The sequence below is a fragment of the Euprymna scolopes genome, chromosome 45 (assembly GCF_053919585.1).
Source record: "Euprymna scolopes isolate OS-2025 chromosome 45, ASM5391958v1, whole genome shotgun sequence".
Lineage (NCBI taxonomy): Eukaryota > Metazoa > Mollusca > Cephalopoda > Sepiida > Sepiolidae > Euprymna > Euprymna scolopes.
In genome coordinates, this window is record NC_136526.1 from 39016455 (window position 1) to 39038168 (window position 21714).

Below are 21714 nucleotides of genomic sequence, written 5' to 3' on the forward strand. Positions count from 1 at the left end.
AAATTATTTAGCATTTAATATTTAAAGAAAAACGAGTAACAATAAAAATTATTTAGCATTTAATATTTAAAGAAAAACGAGTAACAATAAAAATTATTTAGCATTTTCTATTTAAAGAAAAACGAGTAACAATAAAAATTATTTAGCATTTAATATTTAAAGAAAAACGAGTAACAATAAAAATTATTTAGAATTTTATATTTAAAGAAAAACGAGTAACAATAAAAATTATTTAGCATTTTATATTTAAAGAAAAACGAGTAACAATAAAAATTATTTAGCATTTAATATTTAAAGAAAAACGAGTAACAATAAAAATTATTTAGCATTTAATATTTAAAGAAAAACGAGTAACAATAAAAATTATTTAGCATTTATATTTAAAGAAAAACGAGTAACAATAAAAATTATTTAGCATTTAATATTTAAAGAAAAACGAGTAACAATAAAAATTATTTAGCATTTAATATTTAAAGAAAAACGAGTAACAATAAAAATTATTTAGCATTTTATATTTAAAGAAAAACGAGTAACAATAAAAATTATTTAGCATTTAATATTTAAAGAAAAACGAGTAACAATAAAAATTATTTAGAATTTAATATTTAAAGAAAAACGAGTAACAATAAAAATTATTTAGCATTTAATATTTAAAGAAAAACGAGTAACAATAAAAATTATTTAGCATTTTATATTTAAAGAAAAACGAGTAACAATAAAAATTATTTAGCATTTAATATTTAAAGAAAAACGAGTAACAATAAAAATTATTTAGCATTTAATATTTAAAGAAAAACGAGTAACAATAAAAAATTATTTAGCATTTAATATTTAAAGAAAAACGAGTAACAATAAAAATTATTTAGCATTTAATATTTAAAGAAAAACAAGTAACAATACAAATTATTTAGCATTTAATATTTAAAGAAAAACGAGTAACAATAAAAATTATTTAGAATTTAATATTTAAAGAAAAACGAGTAACAATAAAAATTATTTAGCATTTAATATTTAAAGAAAAACGAGTAACAATAAAAATTATTTAGCATTTAATATTTAAAGAAAAACGAGTAACAATAAAAATTATTTAGCATTTAATATTTAAAGAAAAACGAGTAACAATAAAAAATTATTTAGCATTTAATATTTAAAGAAAAACGAGTAACAATAAAAATTATTTAGCATTTAATATTTAAAGAAAAACGAGTAACAATAAAAATTATTTAGCATTTAATATGTAAAGAAAAACGAGTAACAATAAAAATTATTTAGCATTTAATATTTAAAGAAAAACGAGTAACAACAAAAATTATTTAGCATTTTATATTTAAAGAAAAACGAGTAACAACACAAATTATTTAGCATTTAATATTTAAAGAAAAACGAGTAACAATAAAAATTATTTAGCATTTAATATTTAAAGAAAAACGAGTAACAATAAAAATTATTTAGCATTTAATATTTAAAGAAAAACGAGTAACAACAAAAATTATTTAGCATTTTATATTTAAAGAAAAACGAGTAACAATAAAAATTATTTAGCATTTAATATTTAAAGAAAAACGAGTAACAAGAAAAATTATTTAGCATTTAATATTTAAAGAAAAACGAGTAACAACAAAAATTATTTAGCATTTTATATTTAAAGAAAAACGAGTAACAATAAAAATTATTTAGCATTTATTTTGTAAAGAAAAACGAGTAACAATAAAAATTATTTAGCATTTAATATTTAAAGAAAAACGAGTAACAACAAAAATCATTTAGCATTTTATATTTAAAGAAAAACGAGTAACAATAAAAATTATTTAGCATTTTATATTTAAAGAAAAACGAGTAACAATAAAAATTATTTAGCATTTAATATTTAAAGAAAAACGAGTAACAAGAAAAATTATTTAGCATTTAATATTTAAAGAAAAACGAGTAACAACAAAAATTATTTAGCATTTTATATTTAAAGAAAAACGAGTAACAATAAAAATTATTTAGCATTTAATATTTAAAGAAAAACGAGTAACAATAAAAATTATTTAGCATTTAATATTTAAAGAAAAACGAGTAACAACAAAAATTATTTAGCATTTTATATTTAAAGAAAAACGAGTAACAATAAAAATTATTTAGCATTTTATATTTAAAGAAAAACGAGTAACAATAAAAATTATTTAGCATTTAATATTTAAAGAAAAACGAGTAACAATAAAAATTATTTAGCATTTAATATTTAAAGAAAAACGAGTAACAATAAAAATTATTTAGCATTTTATATTTAAAGAAAAACGAGTAACAATAAAAATTATTTAGCATTTAATATTTAAAGAAAAACGAGTAACAATAAAAATTATTTAGCATTTAATATTTAAAGAAAAACGAGTAACAATAAAAATTATTTAGCATTTTATATTTAAAGAAAAACGAGTAACAATAAAAAATTATTTAGCATTTAATATTTAAAGAAAAACGAGTAACAATAAAAATTATTTAGAATTTAATATTTAAAGAAAAACGAGTAACAATAAAAATTATTTAGCATTTAATATTTAAAGAAAAACGAGTAAAAAAAAAAATTATTTAGCATTTTATATTTAAAGAAAAACGAGTAACAATAAAAATTATTTAGCATTTAATATTTAAAAAAAAACGAGTAACAATAAAAATTATTTAGCATTTAATATTTAAAGAAAAACGAGTAACAATAAAAATTATTTAGCATTTTATATTTAAAGAAAAACGAGTAACAATAAAAATTATTTAGCATTTAATATTTAAAGAAAAACGAGTGACAAGAAAAATTATTTAGCATTTAATATTTAAAGAAAAACGAGTAACAACAAAAATTATTTAGCATTTTATATTTAAAGAAAAACGAGTAACAATAAAAATTATTTAGCATTTAATATTTAAAGAAAAACGAGTAACAATAAAAATTATTTAGCATTTAATATTTAAAGAAAAACGAGTAACAACAAAAATTATTTAGCATTTTATATTTAAAGAAAAACGAGTAACAATAAAAATTATTTAGCATTTTATATTTAAAGAAAAACGAGTAACAATAAAAATTATTTAGCATTTAATATTTAAAGAAAAACGAGTAACAATAAAAATTATTTAGCATTTAATATTTAAAGAAAAACGAGTAACAATAAAAATTATTTAGCATTTTATATTTAAAGAAAAACGAGTAACAATAAAAATTATTTAGCATTTAATATTTAAAGAAAAACGAGTAACAATAAAAATTATTTAGCATTTAATATTTAAAGAAAAACGAGTAACAATAAAAATTATTTAGCATTTTATATTTAAAGAAAAACGAGTAACAATAAAAAATTATTTAGCATTTAATATTTAAAGAAAAACGAGTAACAATAAAAATTATTTAGAATTTAATATTTAAAGAAAAACGAGTAACAATAAAAATTATTTAGCATTTAATATTTAAAGAAAAACGAGTAACAAAAAAAATTATTTAGCATTTTATATTTAAAGAAAAACGAGTAACAATAAAAATTATTTAGCATTTAATATTTAAAGAAAAACGAGTAACAATAAAAATTATTTAGCATTTAATATTTAAAGAAAAACGAGTAACAATAAAAATTATTTAGCATTTAATATTTAAGGAAAAACGAGAAACAATAAAAATTATTTAGCATTTAATATTTAAAGAAAAACGAGTAACAATAAAAATTATTTAGCATTTAATATTTAAAGAAAAACGAGTAACAATAAAAAATTATTTAGCATTTAATATTTAAAGAAAAACGAGTAACAATAAAAATTATTTAGCATTTAATATTTAAAGAAAAACGAGTAACAATAAAAATTTTTTAGCATTTAATATGTAAAGAAAAACGAGTAACAATAAAAATTATTTAGCATTTAATATTTAAAGAAAAACGAGTAACAACAAAAATTATTTAGCATTTTATATTTAAAGAAAAACGAGTAACAATAAAAATTATTTAGCATTTAATATTTAAAGAAAAACGAGTAACAATAAAAATTATTTAGCATTTAATATTTAAAGAAAAACGAGTAACAATAAAAATTATTTAGCATTTAATATTTAAAGAAAAACGAGTAACAATAAAAATTATTTAGCATTTAATATTTAAAGAAAAACGAGTAACAATAAAAATTATTTAGCATTTAATATTTAAAGAAAAACGTGTAACAATAAAAATTACTTAGCATTTAATATTTAAAGAAAAACGAGTAACAACAAAAATTATTTAGCATTTTATATTTAAAGAAAAACGAGTAATAATAAAAATTATTTAGCATTTAATATTTAAAGAAAAACGAGTAACAAGAAAAATTATTTAGCATTTAATATTTAAAGAAAAACGAGTAACAACAAAAATTATTTAGCATTTTATATTTAAAGAAAAACGAGTAACAATAAAAATTATTTAGCATTTAATATTTAAAGAAAAACGAGTAACAATAAAAATTATTTAGCATTTAATATTTAAAGAAAAACGAGTAACAATAAAAATTATTAAGCATTTAATATTTAAAGAAAAACGAGTAACAATAAAAATTATTTAGCATTTAATATTTAAAGAAAAACGAGTAACAATAAAAATTATTTAGCATTTAATATTTAAAGAAAAACGAGTAACAATAAAAATTATTTAGCATTTAATATTTAAAGAAAAACGAGTAACAATAAAAATTATTTAGCATTTAATATTTAAAGAAAAACGAGTAACAATAAATATTATTTAGCATTTAATATTTAAAGAAAAACGAGTAACAACAAAAATTATTTAGCATTTTATATTTAAAGAAAAACGAGTAACAATAAAAATTATTTAGCATTTAATATTTAAAGAAAAACGAGTAACAATAAAAATTATTTAGCATTTAATATTTAAAGAAAAACGAGTAACAACAAAAATTATTTAGCATTTTATATTTAAAGAAAAACGAGTAACAATAAAAATTTTTTAGCATTTTATATTTAAAGAAAAACGAGTAACAATAAAAATTATTTAGCATTTAATATTTAAAGAAAAACGAGTAACAATAAAAATTATTTAGCATTTTATATTTAAAGAAAAACGAGTAACAACAAACATTATTTAGCATTTTATATTTAAAGAAAAATGAGTAACAATAAAAATTATTTAGCATTTAATATTTAAAGAAAAACGAGTAACAACAAAAATTATTTAGCATTTTATATTTAAAGAAAAACGAGTAACAATAAAAATTATTTAGCATTTAATATTTAAAGAAAAACGAGTAACAATAAAAATTATTTAGCATTTTATATTTAAAGAAAAACGAGTAACAACAAAAATTATTTAGCATTTTATATTTAAAGAAAAATGAGTAACAATAAAAATTATTTAGCATTTAATATTTAAAGAAAAACGAGTAACAACAAAAATTATTTAGCATTTTATATTTAAAGAAAAACGAGTAACAATAAAAATTATTTAGCATTTAATATTTAAAGAAAAACGAGTAACAATAAAAATTATTTAGCATTTAATATTTAAAGAAAAACGAGTAACAATAAAAATTATTTAGCATTTAATATTTAAAGAAAAACGAGTAACAATAAAAATTATTTAGCATTTAATATTTAAAGAAAAACGAGTAACAATAAAAATTATTTAGCATTTAATATTTAAAGAAAAACGAGTAACAATAAAAATTATTTAGCATTTAATATTTAAAGAAAAACGAGTAACAACAAAAATTATTTAGCATTCAATATTTAAAGAAAAACGAGTAACAATAAAAATTATTTAGCATTTAATATTTAAAGAAAAACGAGTAACAAGAAAAATTATTTAGCATTTAATATTTAAAGAAAAACGAGTAACAACAAAAATTATTTAGCATTTTATATTTAAAGAAAAACGAGTAACAATAAAAATTATTTAGCATTTTATATTTAAAGAAAAACGAGTAACAACAAAAATTATTTAGCATTTTATATTTAAAGAAAAACGAGTAACAATAAAAATTATTTAGCATTTAATATTTAAAGAAAAACGAGTAACAATAAAAATTATTTAGCATTTAATATTTAAAGAAAAACGAGTAACAACAAAAATTATTTAGCATTTTATATTTAAAGAAAAACGAGTAACAATAAAAATTATTTAGCATTTTATATTTAAAGAAAAACGAGTAACAATAAAAATTATTTAGCATTTAATATTTAAAGAAAAACGAGTAACAATAAAAATTATTTAGCATTTAATATTTAAAGAAAAACGAGTAACAATAAAAATTATTTAGCATTTTATATTTAAAGAAAAACGAGTAACAATAAAAATTATTTAGCATTTAATATTTAAAGAAAAACGAGTAACAATAAAAATTATTTAGCATTTAATATTTAAAGAAAAACGAGTAACAACAAAAATTATTTAGCATTTTATATTTAAAGAAAAACGAGTAACAATAAAAATTATTTAGCATTTAATATTTAAAGAAAAACGAGTAACAATAAAAATTATTTAGAATTTAATATTTAAAGAAAAACGAGTAACAATAAAAATTATTTAGCATTTAATATTTAAAGAAAAACGAGTAACAATAAAAATTATTTAGCATTTTATATTTAAAGAAAAACGAGTAACAATAAAAATTATTTAGCATTTAATATTTAAAGAAAAACGAGTAACAATAAAAATTATTTAGCATTTAATATTTAAAGAAAAACGAGTAACAATAAAAAATTATTTAGCATTTAATATTTAAAGAAAAACGAGTAACAATAAAAATTATTTAGCATTTAATATTTAAAGAAAAACAAGTAACAATACAAATTATTTAGCATTTAATATTTAAAGAAAAACGAGTAACAATAAAAATTATTTAGAATTTAATATTTAAAGAAAAACGAGTAACAATAAAAATTATTTAGCATTTAATATTTAAAGAAAAACGAGTAACAATAAAAATTATTTAGCATTTAATATTTAAAGAAAAACGAGTAACAATAAATTTATTTAGCATTTAATATTTAAAGAAAAACGAGTAACAATAAAAAATTATTTAGCATTTAATATTTAAAGAAAAACGAGTAACAATAAAAATCATTTAGCATTTAATATTTAAAGAAAAACGAGTAACAATAAAAATTATTTAGCATTTAATATGTAAAGATAAACGAGTAACAATAAAAATTATTTAGCATTTAATATTTAAAGAAAAACGAGTAACAACAAAAATTATTTAGCATTTTATATTTAAAGAAATACGAGTAACAACACAAATTATTTAGCATTTTATATTTAAAGAAAAACGAGTAACAATAAAAATTATTTAGCATTTAATATTTAAAGAAAAACGAGTAACAATAAAAATTATTTAGCATTTAATATTTAAAGAAAAACGAGTAACAACAAAAATTATTTAGCATTTTATATTTAAAGAAAAACGAGTAACAATAAAAATTATTTAGCATTTAATATTTAAAGAAAAACGAGTAACAAGAAAAATTATTTAGCATTTAATATTTAAAGAAAAACGAGTAACAACAAAAATTATTTAGCATTTATATATTTAAAGAAAAACGAGTAACAACAAAAATTATTTAGCATTTATTATTTAAAGAAAAACGAGTAACAATAAAAATTATTTAGCATTTAATATTTAAAGAAAAACGAGTAACAACAAAAATCATTTAGCATTTTATATTTAAAGAAAAACGAGTAACAATAAAAATTATTTAGCATTTTATATTTAAAGAAAAACGAGTAACAATAAAAATTATTTAGCATTTAATATTTAAAGAAAAACGAGTAACAAGAAAAATTATTTAGCATTTAATATTTAAAGAAAAACGAGTAACAACAAAAATTATTTAGCATTTTATATTTAAAGAAAAACGAGTAACAATAAAAATTATTTAGCATTTAATATTTAAAGAAAAACGAGTAACAATAAAAATTATTAAGCATTTAATATTTAAAGAAAAACGAGTAACAACAAAAATTATTTAGCATTTTATATTTAAAGAAAAACGAGTAACAATAAAAATTATTTAGCATTTTATATTTAAAGAAAAACGAGTAACAATAAAAATTATTTAGCATTTAATATTTAAAGAAAAACGAGTAACAATAAAAATTATTTAGCATTTAATATTTAAAGAAAAACGAGTAACAATAAAAATTATTTAGCATTTTATATTTAAAGAAAAACGAGTAACAATAAAAATTATTTAGCATTTAATATTTAAAGAAAAACGAGTAACAATAAAAATTATTTAGCATTTAATATTTAAAGAAAAACGAGTAACAATAAAAATTATTTAGCATTTTATATTTAAAGAAAAACGAGTAACAATAAAAAATTATTTAGCATTTAATATTTAAAGAAAAACGAGTAACAATAAAAATTATTTAGAATTTAATATTTAAAGAACAACGAGTAACAATAAAAATTATTTAGCATTTAATATTTAAAGAAAAACGAGTAACAAAAAAAATTATTTAGCATTTTATATTTAAAGAAAAACGAGTAACAATAAAAATTATTTAGCATTTAATATTTAAAGAAAAACGAGTAACAATAAAAATTATTTAGCATTTAATATTTAAAGAAAAACGAGTAACAATAAAAATTATTTAGCATTTAATATTTAAAGAAAAACGAGAAACAATAAAAATTATTTAGCATTCAATATTTAAAGAAAAACGAGTAACAATAAAAATTATTTAGCATTTAATATTTAAAGAAAAACGAGTAACAATAAAAAATTATTTAGCATTTACTATTTAAAGAAAAACGAGTAACAATAAAAATTATTTAGCATTTAATATTTAAAGAAAAACGAGTAACAATAAAAATTATTTAGCATTTAATATGTAAAGAACAACGAGTAACAATAAAAATTATTTAGCATTTAATATTTAAAGAAAAACGAGTAACAACAAAAATTATTTAGCATTTTATATTTAAAGAAAAACGAGTAACAATAACATTATTTAGCATTTAATATTTAAAGAAAAACGAGTAACAATAAAAATTATTTAGCATTTAATATTTAAAGAAAAACGAGTAACAATAAAAATTATTTAGCATTTAATATTTAAAGAAAAACGAGTAACAATAAAAATTATTTAGCATTTAATATTTAAAGAAAAACGAGTAACAATAAAAATTATTTAGCATTTAATATTTAAAGAAAAACGAGTAACAATAAAAATTATTTAGCATTTAATATTTAAAGAAAAACGAGTAACAACAAAAATTATTTAGCATTTTATATTTAAAGAAAAACGAGTAATAATAAAAATTATTTAGCATTTAATATTTAAAGAAAAACGAGTAACAAGAAAAATTATTTAGCATTTAATATTTAAAGAAAAACGAGTAACAACAAAAATTATTTAGCATTTTATATTTAAAGAAAAACGAGTAACAATAAAAATTATTTAGCATTTAATATTTAAAGAAAAACGAGTAACAATAAAAATTATTAAGCATTTAATATTTAAAGAAAAACGAGTAACAATAAAAATTATTAAGCATTTAATATTTAAAGAAAAACGAGTAACAATAAAAATTATTTAGCATTTAATATTTAAAGAAAAACGAGTAACAATAAAAATTATTTAGCATTTAATATTTAAAGAAAAACGAGTAACAATAAAAATTATTTAGCATTTAATATTTAAAGAAAAACGAGTAACAATAAAAACTATTTAGCATTTAATATTTAAAGAAAAACGAGTAACAATAAATATTATTTAGCATTTAATATTTAAAGAAAAACGAGTAACAACAAAAATTATTTAGCATTTTATATTTAAAGAAAAACGAGTAACAATAAAAATTATTTAGCATTTAATATTTAAAGAAAAACGAGTAACAATAAAAATTATTTAGCATTTAATATTTAAAGAAAAACGAGTAACAACAAAAATTATTTAGCATTTTATATTTAAAGAAAAACGAGTAACAATAAAAATTATTTAGCATTTTATATTTAAAGAAAAACGAGTAACAATAAAAATTATTTAGCATTTAATATTTAAAGAAAAACGAGTAACAATAAAAATTATTTAGCATTTAATATTTAAAGAAAAACGAGTAACAATAAAAATTATTTAGCATTTTATATTTAAAGAAAAACGAGTAACAATAAAAATTATTTAGCATTTAATATTTAAAGAAAAACGAGAAACAATAAAAATTATTTAGCATTTAATATTTAAAGAAAAACGAGTAACAATAAAAATTATTTAGCATTTAATATTTAAAGAAAAACGAGTAACAATAAAAAATTATTTAGCATTTAATATTTAAAGAAAAACGAGTAACAAGAAAAATTATTTAGCATTTAATATTTAAAGAAAAACGAGTAACAATAAAAATTATTTAGCATTTAATATGTAAAGAAAAACGAGTAACAATAAAAATTATTTAGCATTTAATATTTAAAGAAAAACGAGTAACAATAAAAATTATTTAGCATTTTATATTTAAAGAAAAACGAGTAACAATAAAAATTATTTAGCATTTAATATTTAAAGAAAAACGAGTAACAATAAAAATTATTTAGCATTTAATATTTAAAGAAAAACGAGTAACAACAAATATTATTTAGCATTTTATATTTAAAGAAAACGAGTAACAATAAAAATTATTTAGCATTTTATATTTAAAGAAAAACGAGTAACAATAAAAATTATTTAGCATTTTATATTTAAAGAAAAACGAGTAACAATAAAAATTATTTAGCATTTTATATTTAAAGAAAAACGAGTAACAATAAAAATTATTTAGCATTTAATATTTAAAGAAAAACGAGTAACAATAAAAATTATTTAGCATTTTATATTTAAAGAAAAACGAGTAACAACAAAAATTATTTAGCATTTTATATTTAAAGAAAAATGAGTAACAATAAAAATTATTTAGCATTTAATATTTAAAGAAAAACGAGTAACAATAAAAATTATTTAGCATTTAATATTTAAAGAAAAACGAGTAACAATAAAAATTATTTAGCATTTTATATTTAAAGAAAAACGAGTAACAATAAAAAATTATTTAGCATTTAATATTTAAAGAAAAACGAGTAACAATAAAAATTATTTAGAATTTAATATTTAAAGAAAAACGAGTAACAATAAAAATTATTTAGCATTTAATATTTAAAGAAAAACGAGTAACAATAAAAATTATTTAGCATTTTATATTTAAAGAAAAACGAGTAACAATAAAAATTATTTAGCATTTAATATTTAAAGAAAAACGAGTAACAATAAAAATTATTTAGCATTTAATATTTAAAGAAAAACGAGTAACAATAAAAATTATTTAGCATTTAATATTTAAAGAAAAACGAGTAACAATAAAAATTATTTAGCATTTAATATTTAAAGAAAAACGAGTAACAATAAAAATTATTTAGCATTTAATATTTAAAGAAAAACGAGTAACAATAAAAATTATTTAGCATTTAATATTTAAAGAAAAACGAGTAACAACAAAAATTATTTAGCATTTTATATTTAAAGAAAAACGAGTAACAATAAAAATTATTTAGCATTTAATATTTAAAGAAAAACGAGTAACAAGAAAAATTATTTAGCATTTAATATTTAAAGAAAAACGAGTAACAACAAAAATTATTTAGCATTTTATATTTAAAGAAAAACGAGTAACAATAAAAATTATTTAGCATTTAATATTTAAAGAAAAACGAGTAACAATAAAAATTATTTAGCATTTAATATTTAAAGAAAAACGAGTAACAATAAAAATTATTAAGCATTAATTATTATTTAAGAAAAACGAGTAACAATAAAAATTATTTAGCATTTAATATTTAAAGAAAAACGAGTAACAATAAAAATTATTTAGCATTTAATATTTAAAGAAAAACGAGTAACAATAAAAATTATTTAGCATTTAATATTTAAAGAAAAACGAGTAACAATTGAAATTATTTAGCATTTAATATTTAAAGAAAAACGAGTAACAATAAAAATTATTTAGCATTTAATATTTAAAGAAAAACGAGTAACAACAAAAATTATTTAGCATTTTATATTTAAAGAAAAACGAGTAACAATAAAAATTATTTAGCATTTAATATTTAAAGAAAAACGAGTAACAATAAAAATTATTTAGCATTTAATATTTAAAGAAAAACGAGTAACAACAAAAATTATTTAGCATTTTATATTTAAAGAAAAACGAGTAACAATAAAAATTATTTAGCATTTTATATTTAAAGAAAAACGAGTAACAATAAAAATTATTTAGCATTTAATATTTAAAGAAAAACGAGTAACAATAAAAATTATTTAGCATTTAATATTTAAAGAAAAACGAGTAACAATAAAAATTATTTAGCATTTTATATTTAAAGAAAAACGAGTAACAATAAAAATTATTTAGCATTTAATATTTAAAGAAAAACGAGAAACAATAAAAATTATTTAGCATTGAATATTTAAAGAAAAACGAGTAACAATAAAAATTATTTAGCATTTAATATTTAAAGAAAAACGAGTAACAATAAAAAATTATTTAGCATTTAATATTTAAAGAAAAACGAGTAACAAGAAAAATTTTTTTAGCATTTAATATTTAAAGAAAAACGAGTAACAATAAAAATTATTTAGCATTTAATATGTAAAGAAAAACGAGTAACAATAAAAATTATTTAGCATTTAATATTTAAAGAAAAACGAGTAACAATAAAAATTATTTAGCATTTTATATTTAAAGAAAAACGAGTAACAATAAAAATTATTTAGCATTTAATATTTAAAGAAAAACGAGTAACAATAAAAATTATTTAGCATTTAATATTTAAAGAAAAACGAGTAACAACAAAAATTATTTAGCATTTTATATTTAAAGAAAAACGAGTAACAATAAAAATTATTTAGCATTTTATATTTAAAGAAAAACGAGTAACAATAAAAATTATTTAGCATTTTATATTTAGAGAAAAACGAGTAACAATAAAAATTATTTAGCATTTTATATTTAAAGAAAAACGAGTAACAATAAAAATTATTTAGCATTTAATATTTAAAGAAAAACGAGTAACAATAAAAATTATTTAGCATTTTATATTTAAAGAAAAACGAGTAACAACAAAAATTATTTAGCATTTTATATTTAAAGAAAAATGAGTAACAATAAAAATTATTTAGCATTTAATATTTAAAGAAAAACGAGTAACAATAAAAATTATTTAGCATTTAATATTTAAAGAAAAACGAGTAACAACAAAAATTATTTAGCATTTTATATTTAAAGAAAAACGAGTAACAATAAAAATTATTTAGCATTTTATATTTAAAGAAAAACGAGTAACAATAAAAATTATTTAGCATTTAATATTTAAAGAAAAACGAGTAACAATAAAAATTATTTAGCATTTAATATTTAAAGAAAAACGAGTAACAATAAAAATTATTTAGCATTTTATATTTAAAGAAAAACGAGTAACAATAAAAATTATTTAGCATTTAATATTTAAAGAAAAACGAGTAACAATAAAAATTATTTAGCATTTAATATTTAAAGAAAAACGAGTAACAACAAAAATTATTTAGCATTTTATATTTAAAGAAAAACGAGTAACAATAAAAATTATTTAGCATTTAATATTTAAAGAAAAACGAGTAACAAGAAAAATTTTTTAGAATTTAATATTTAAAGAAAAACGAGTAACAATAAAAATTATTTAGCATTTAATATTTAAAGAAAAACGAGTAACAATAAAAATTATTTAGCATTTTATATTTAAAGAAAAACGAGTAACAATAAAAATTATTTAGCATTTAATATTTAAAGAAAAACGAGTAACAATAAAAATTATTTAGCATTTAATATTTAAAGAAAAACGAGTAACAATAAAAATTATTTAGCATTTTATATTTAAAGAAAAACGAGTAACAATAAAAATTATTTAGCATTTAATATTTAAAGAAAAACGAGTAACAATAAAAATTATTTAGCATTTAATATTTAAAGAAAAACGAGTAACAACAAATATTATTTAGCATTTTATATTTAAAGAAAAACGAGTACCAATAAAAATTATTTAGCATTTTATATTTAAAGAAAAACGAGTAACAATAAAAATTATTTAGCATTTTATATTTAAAGAAAAACGAGTAACAATAAAAATCATTTAGCATTTTATATTTAAAGAAAAACGAGTAACAATAAAAATTATTTAGCATTTAATATTTAAAGAAAAACGAGTAACAATAAAAATTATTTAGCATTTTATATTTAAAGAAAAACGAGTAACAACAAAAATTATTTAGCATTTTATATTTAAAGAAAAATGAGTAACAATAAAAATTATTTAGCATTTAATATTTAAAGAAAAACGAGTAACAATAAAAATTATTTAGCATTTAATATTTAAAGAAAAACGAGTAACAACAAAAATTATTTAGCATTTTATATTTAAAGAAAAACGAGTAACAATAAAAATTATTTAGCATTTTATATTTAAAGAAAAACGAGTAACAATAAAAATTATTTAGCATTTAATATTTAAAGAAAAACGAGTAACAATAAAAATTATTTAGCATTTAATATTTAAAGAAAAACGAGTAACAATAAAAATTATTTAGCATTTTATATTTAAAGAAAAACGAGTAACAATAAAAATTATTTAGCATTTAATATTTAAAGAAAAACGAGTAACAATAAAAATTATTTAGCATTTAATATTTAAAGAAAAACGAGTAACAACAAAAATTATTTAGCATTTTATATTTAAAGAAAAACGAGTAACAATAAAAATTATTTAGCATTTAATATTTAAAGAAAAACGAGTAACAAGAAAAATTATTTAGAATTTAATATTTAAAGAAAAACGAGTAACAATAAAAATTATTTAGCATTTAATATTTAAAGAAAAACGAGTAACAATAAAAATTATTTAGCATTTTATATTTAAAGAAAAACGAGTAACAATAAAAATTATTTAGCATTTAATATTTAAAGAAAAACGAGTAACAATAAAAATTATTTAGCATTTAATATTTAAAGAAAACGAGTAACAATAAAAATTATTTAGCATTTAATATTTAAAGAAAAACGAGAAACAATAAAAATTATTTAGCATTTAATATTTAAAGAAAACCGAGTAACAATAAAAATTATTTAGCATTTAATATTTAAAGAAAAACGAGTAACAATAAAAAATTATTTAGCATTTAATATTTAAAGAAAAACGAGTAACAATAAAAATTATTTAGCATTTAATATTTAAAGAAAAACGAGTAACAATAAAAATTATTTAGCATTTAATATGTAAAGAAAAACGAGTAACAATAAAAATTATGTAGCATTTAATATTTAAAGAAAAACGAGTAACAACAAAAATTATTTAGCATTTTATATTTAAAGAAAAACGAGTAACAATAAAAATTATTTAGCATTTAATATTTAAAGAAAAACGAGTAACAATAAAAATTATTTAGCATTTAATATTTAAAGAAAAACGAGTAACAACAAAAATTATTTAGCATGTTATATTTAAAGAAAAACGAGTAACAATAAAAATTATTTAGCATTTTATATTTAAAGAAAAACGAGTAACAATAAAAATTATTTAGCATTTTATATTTAAAGAAAAACGAGTAACAATAAAAATTATTTAGCATTGAATTATTGTAGAAAGCGAGTAACGGGTGTATATTTAATTATTTAATTATTAAACGATTTGTATTCGTAAGACATTAAATTATTTAAGGGAACAAGTAACAATAACAAAGTTAGACATTAAGTTTTTTAAGAGAATGTTACAATGAATATTGTTAGATCTTTAATCATTTAAGAAAACGAGTAAGAATTAAAATTGTATGGAGTTAAATTATTTAAGAAAATTTGTAACAATAAAAATGTTTAAGCATTAAATTATTTGGAACAACGAGTACCAATAATGGTAAATAATTAAATGATTTGGAACAACAAGTAACAATAAGGCGTTAAATTAGGCATACAATTTCACTAAAAAACGTATTATGGGAAGAAAAATTTCATTGATATAAATTATTTTGGAGATTTAGACACACAAATAGAAAAATGCTGATTCTTTACAGTGGTTGTAGTAAGACAAGTTTTAGCTGTAAATATTTACAAATAAAATTAGGACATGTACGTTTTTAAACTGATTTTTTCACTTTGTCTTGTTCACAGAGGACCCCTGGGTATTACTGGAGTTTTGCTGCGTGGAATAATACAGTCAATCCTGCCTAACACATTGAAAAGTGAGTAAGAAATAGAAAAGCCACTCGAGGATAAGGATTGATATGTTTGTCGGTTAGACGAAAGAACAATAATCTGAGAGTAATTGAAAACGATGGATGGAACCGGTATGCGTTTGATTATTAAAAAGGGCAGCTTTATACTTATGCGCACGAATGAAAGAAACGGAAATGTTTTACACTGGTTGTAGGAAGATGAGTTTTTACTGTACAATTTTTACAGGGGGAATCAGAAATCGAACACCTTTCTTTTATAAAACTTAGACTTTTTGAACACCTAGTTTTTACAATTACAAACAACTGTAACAGTGGTACATTCAAGGACTTCTTTGCCCTAACCTCAGTAATAAATGAATGAAATAAAATGAATGAATGAAACCCATGCTTGAAACCCATGTTTGAATGTTTGTATTGTTTTTTTTTATAAAAATTCTTTTTCAAAGACCATAGAAAAAATTCACCCCCTGCGTAGGCAATGTGTGTAAAAATGCCATCGTATCCCAAGGGTTCAGTGTTTATTCCCTTTATTATTTTTCACAGAAGATACCTTGCTTTTAATGGACTTCTGCTGCATGGAATAATTGACTAAATCCTGTCGAATAAAATGCGTCACGCAGCTAAGTAATAATAATAATAATAATAATAATAAGAAGAAGAAGAAGAAGAATAAGAATAATAATAATAATAATAATAATAACATTAATAATAATAACATTAATAATAATAATATTGATAATAATAACAACATTAATAATAATAACATTAATAATAATAATAATATTAATTATAATAATAACATCAATAATAACAATAATAACATTAATAATAATAACATTAATAATAATAATAACATTAATAATAATAATAACATTAATAATAATAACATTAATAATAATAATAATAATAACAACAACATTAATAATAATAATAAAAACATTAATAATAATAATAATAATAATAACATTATTTATAATAATAACATTAATAATAATAATAACATTAATAATAATAACATTAATAATAATAATAATAACATTAATAATAGTAATAATAATAATAATAATAATAATAATAATAATAATAATAATAATAATAATCTCATTTGACTTGATTCAATGCTACGTTAGATTCTGATTTGTTTTTATTAGCGTAAATGTCGGTACAGTTTGATAGTTTTTTTTATAATTTACTATACTAGTCAGTTAAAATTTCGACTTTAGAGAAGACGATACAAAAGGCGGGGGGTGACGTCGATAGATATTTAATTTGAAGGTTACTTACCTCCTGCATCCAAGGGTTTGTATGCGACGCAGATAGTAGATATCCAGTTCTCATACAAGAATAAATGCGACATATAAAATCAACAGTAGGCTCTTGAATACGATAGAGGCGCGTTTGAATTGAATGTTTCTGTTTAGAGCATATTTGAAGCATGATACTTGACTTTCGCATATTAAGCTTTAATTCAAGTCATTAAATATACAATAATTTTTTTAAATCAACAGCAGATTCTCTACAGTGCAATGTAGAGTAATAATGTATTCTGAACTAAGTAACTGCAGGGAGGTATGTGAAGCTTCCTTTCAATGCGGACCTTCATATGACTTTAAACTATATCCGATGGTGAGTCCCCAGCTTGCAGGCTTTGGGGAGTGCGGAGCCGCCCTTTAATTGCCATTGCTCCCATGTCCACTCTGACCCGGAGTGGTAGTACCTATTAGGGTCCCAACTATGGGTTAAATAAAAACCTACTTGGAAAAAATATATTCTATTAAAAAAATTTTCTTTAAAATAACTGGATTCGGCATTAAATAACCTGAAAATGATTGATATGCCGTAAAACAAAAGCAACCAACCAATCCCTCCGATGCACCGCGATATGTCGTTAACTACAATAGTCGATCAATTGATTTAACATTTCAATTACAATAAAATACGGAGGTGTGAAACATTCTGAAAAGGTCGGGTCTCCATACTAGTGCGTTGATAAATGTCTTACTTGCAATATGTGTACATTGACTTTATCCACCATCTTAGGTAATTTTAGAACGCCGTTTTATACACATTTATTCGTTATTATAAAATCTTACATTACATCCTAGGAGAAACGTTACCACGACAACATTCCCTCTTGAGAGGAAGTACTTCGTATTTTCCCTCTAATCCTTATGTCCTCCCACCACACCCAGTTATCACCGGGAAGCAGTACATATATCATTACTATACTGACCTTGCACCCTTCTTAATTGAATCTAAAACTCATATACATACTATTAATTTTCCATTCTCTCATTACAAAAATAACAAATTCTCCCTTCACAAAATCCTTAGCTGAAACCTGGCAAACCGATTATGCTGGAATACAATATTATTTTATAACCCAACACGCTTCACATTTGCAAATATCGCTACTTTCTATACGCCACGCAACCGTTTTAACTAAATTAACCCAAATTCAACCATTTTAAACTCCCATTATCAGACATTTCAAGACTGATACATTACCACTTACACATGTACACATTAATTATTCGAAACAACCTCACACCCACAAAAAGTACCCTGAAAACAAAATAATTATATTTACGTTTAACCGTGTTTATCTTTTGACGCTTTTCAAGCAGCGATGTTTTTCTTCTAATGTGCTATATTACGGGCCTTTCTACTTATATTTTTTTTAAATATTTTTAGTTTTTAAAACACCAAGCAGTTCTACTGCCTCTAAAACAAAACAAAAACAAAATTACCATATCTCGAACCGCCAACTTTTCTGCATGTACTTACTTAACTAGAAACCCGAACCCTTCTTTAGCTTTTACGCTTTCCGAGTGGCGATGTATAGTTTTTACTGTGCTTTATTACGGGCTACTACATTTTAAAATATTTTCAGTTTTTTTATAACACCAAACAGTTTAACATCTACCCCCAAATACAGTTCTACACCTCCACCACCCCTAAAACAGCAAAATTTCAATACCCTGAACCTATATTTCCTACATACACGCTTTATACTTTCTTATTCTAGAAAGACGGGTTAGGGTTAGGGTTAGGGTATGTATGTTTCCTGCATAAACGAACCCTTCCTTGTGTGTTTACTTTTTACGCTTTCCGAGCAACGAGGTTTTCCTCTGCTATGCTTTATTACGGGCCGTTACATTAAAAATATTTTTAGTTTTCTTTATAACACAAAACAGTTCTACATTTACCCCCCTTCAAAAAAATACCTGATTTCCATATTTTCTGCATGTACGCTATATACTAAATTCTTCTTAAAATGCTACCCCTCCTTTACAGGTTTGCTCCCTTTTATGAAAAAAAAAATTTTACCTTACCTCTTAAACCGTAATTATATTTGACGGATGCAAATGCTTTACGACATATAATGCCACATCCGCGCAGTTATTTCCCCACTCCAACAAAAAATAAAAATACTCTGAACCAAATATTTTAAACATGTAGATTAAAAACATATAGTTTGAATGAGAGACCACTTATTTGTGATATGTTTGAATTTACACCACTTGCTTTTTTTTCAATGTAAAATGAGATTTTGCAATTTACACACGTCGGTTACCGGGTGCTTCTAGTATATACAACTTAATGGCATGAAAATGCTAGTCAGAATCAAATATCGATATTATTATTATTTAAATATTACAAAGTTATCAATGATATATCGAAGAATAGACCGGGTTCACCTGCATATGAGATTTTGCAATTTACACACGTCGGTTACCGGGTACTTCTAGTATATATAACTTAATGGCATGAAAATGTTAGTAAGAATCAAATATCGATATTATTATTATTTAAATATTACAAAGTTATCAATGATATATCGAAGAATAGACCGGGTTCACCTGCATATGAGATTTTGCAATTTACACACGTTTTACATAGAGTGGGTTATTTCTATTTTCTAAATATTCACGAAATATTAATTATCACGTTTATTTTATTTTTTTCTCTGCTTGCAGATGAGGAGACTAGTTTTTGCAATCATCCATTTAAAAGCGTCGATGCGGCCATGGTTTGTAAGTGTTTGTGTTTTATATGACCTCCTGGCGATTAGAAGTTTTTACGGTATAAAATAGAATGCTGCTGATATATAAAGATAGCACGGAGACCCAACGTTGCCCGAGATTGAATGATGATCACCCAATATTTCACACTCCCATATCTTTATTGTCATTGAAATCGGTGAAATCGCTCATTTTTCAATCAAATTGACTGATTGCCTGCTTTAGCTGGGGACCTACCGCGCTGCACGGAGAGGAAGCTTCACATGCCTCCCTACAGAGGCTTAGTTCACAATATATTGTAATCTATATTGCACTGTAGAGAACATACTGTTGATGTTATAAAAGAATAAATATATAATGACGCTGGGTGTGTAAAGTGAAATTGGGCTCATTGGTCACCCTGATGATTTCAGCTTAGATATTATCTTTTCATGGAGTTTTGTTAAAGGAGTTCTGCTCCATAGGTGATGACGTCTTTCATAGATACTTTCCTGGTGTTATTCATAGTTCCATCCTTCACATAGTCTGTTTTGTTTGCTGCTAACACACAGGGACTGGAAGAGGAAGAAGAGGAAAAAGAAGAAGTGGTAGGCGTGGTTGGTTTTATGGAAAAGAGGGCGAGACTAACTGTGAGAAATCCTGAGATTTGAGCGGAATAAAAAAAAAACTGAATTCGAACGGATAGGAGATTGTGCTTTTGCTCAAGCAGAGAAAATGTGAAAAATGAGAAGTACTGGTTAATTACATAGGAAAACCTTATTAGAGGACAGTCGTTGTATTCAAGAAGTCGCTGAACTTAAGATTGTTTGAGTCCAATCACTACTGCATTTACTTTTGTGAGTCCAACCAGCACGCTGCTTACTGTGATTATACTCGTAACATATATCATGTCTTGAATTAAAGGGTTTGGCCAAGTGAAATAAAATCGTACATATGCGATCAAATGCACTACATTTGTAATCGTAACCAGTTAGGGGTTATTCTTTTTATCCAATGCCAGAGCTTTCTCTGTAGAGTTGTTGACGATATAATGGGTATGAGCCTACTTATCTCCAATATTGTTGGATTTTTTGATAGCATCCTGGAGGAATTAGCAAATCACTCTCACGGTTTTGTAAGCTTCCGCTAGGTGACATTTGTTTTATGGATTCATTGCAATTTGTAATTCTGAAGAGAGGCCAGGAAACATTATCCTGATATTATCACTTGTCTATCAAAAAAAAAAGTGAAACAATTTAGCGAGAATGGAGAGAAGAGCTGATGACTTGGGATTTGAGACTTTTCAGACAATTCATGAAGCATCCATTTTAAAAGTTTAGGAACTTTTCCAAGTTGTTGAAAATGACGATGAACAGTTGTATGGTTTCAAGTCAATTTTATTGCCAATTCCTCAACTGATAAAGCAGTATTTTCTTCAAGAGCTGCTTCAAGAAACTTATCATCAAACT

General features: G+C 20.5%; 1 protein-coding gene across 3 annotated transcripts in view; it reads left to right on the forward strand.

The window, feature by feature from the left end:
• The window catches only part of LOC145269472 (uncharacterized), a 92323-nt gene that overhangs the window by 52121 nt on the left and 18488 nt on the right, over positions 1-21714 (forward strand). For 2 of the 3 annotated variants that reach the window (XM_080125181.1, XM_080125180.1), the window contains exons 4-5: positions 16177-16247; positions 20222-20278. In XM_080125181.1, the coding sequence (XP_079981307.1) occupies positions 16177-16247; positions 20222-20278 (128 nt within the window). The remainder of the gene's footprint in view (positions 1-16176; positions 16248-20221; positions 20279-21714) is intronic. The other variant, XM_080125182.1, reaches the window with a different exon arrangement.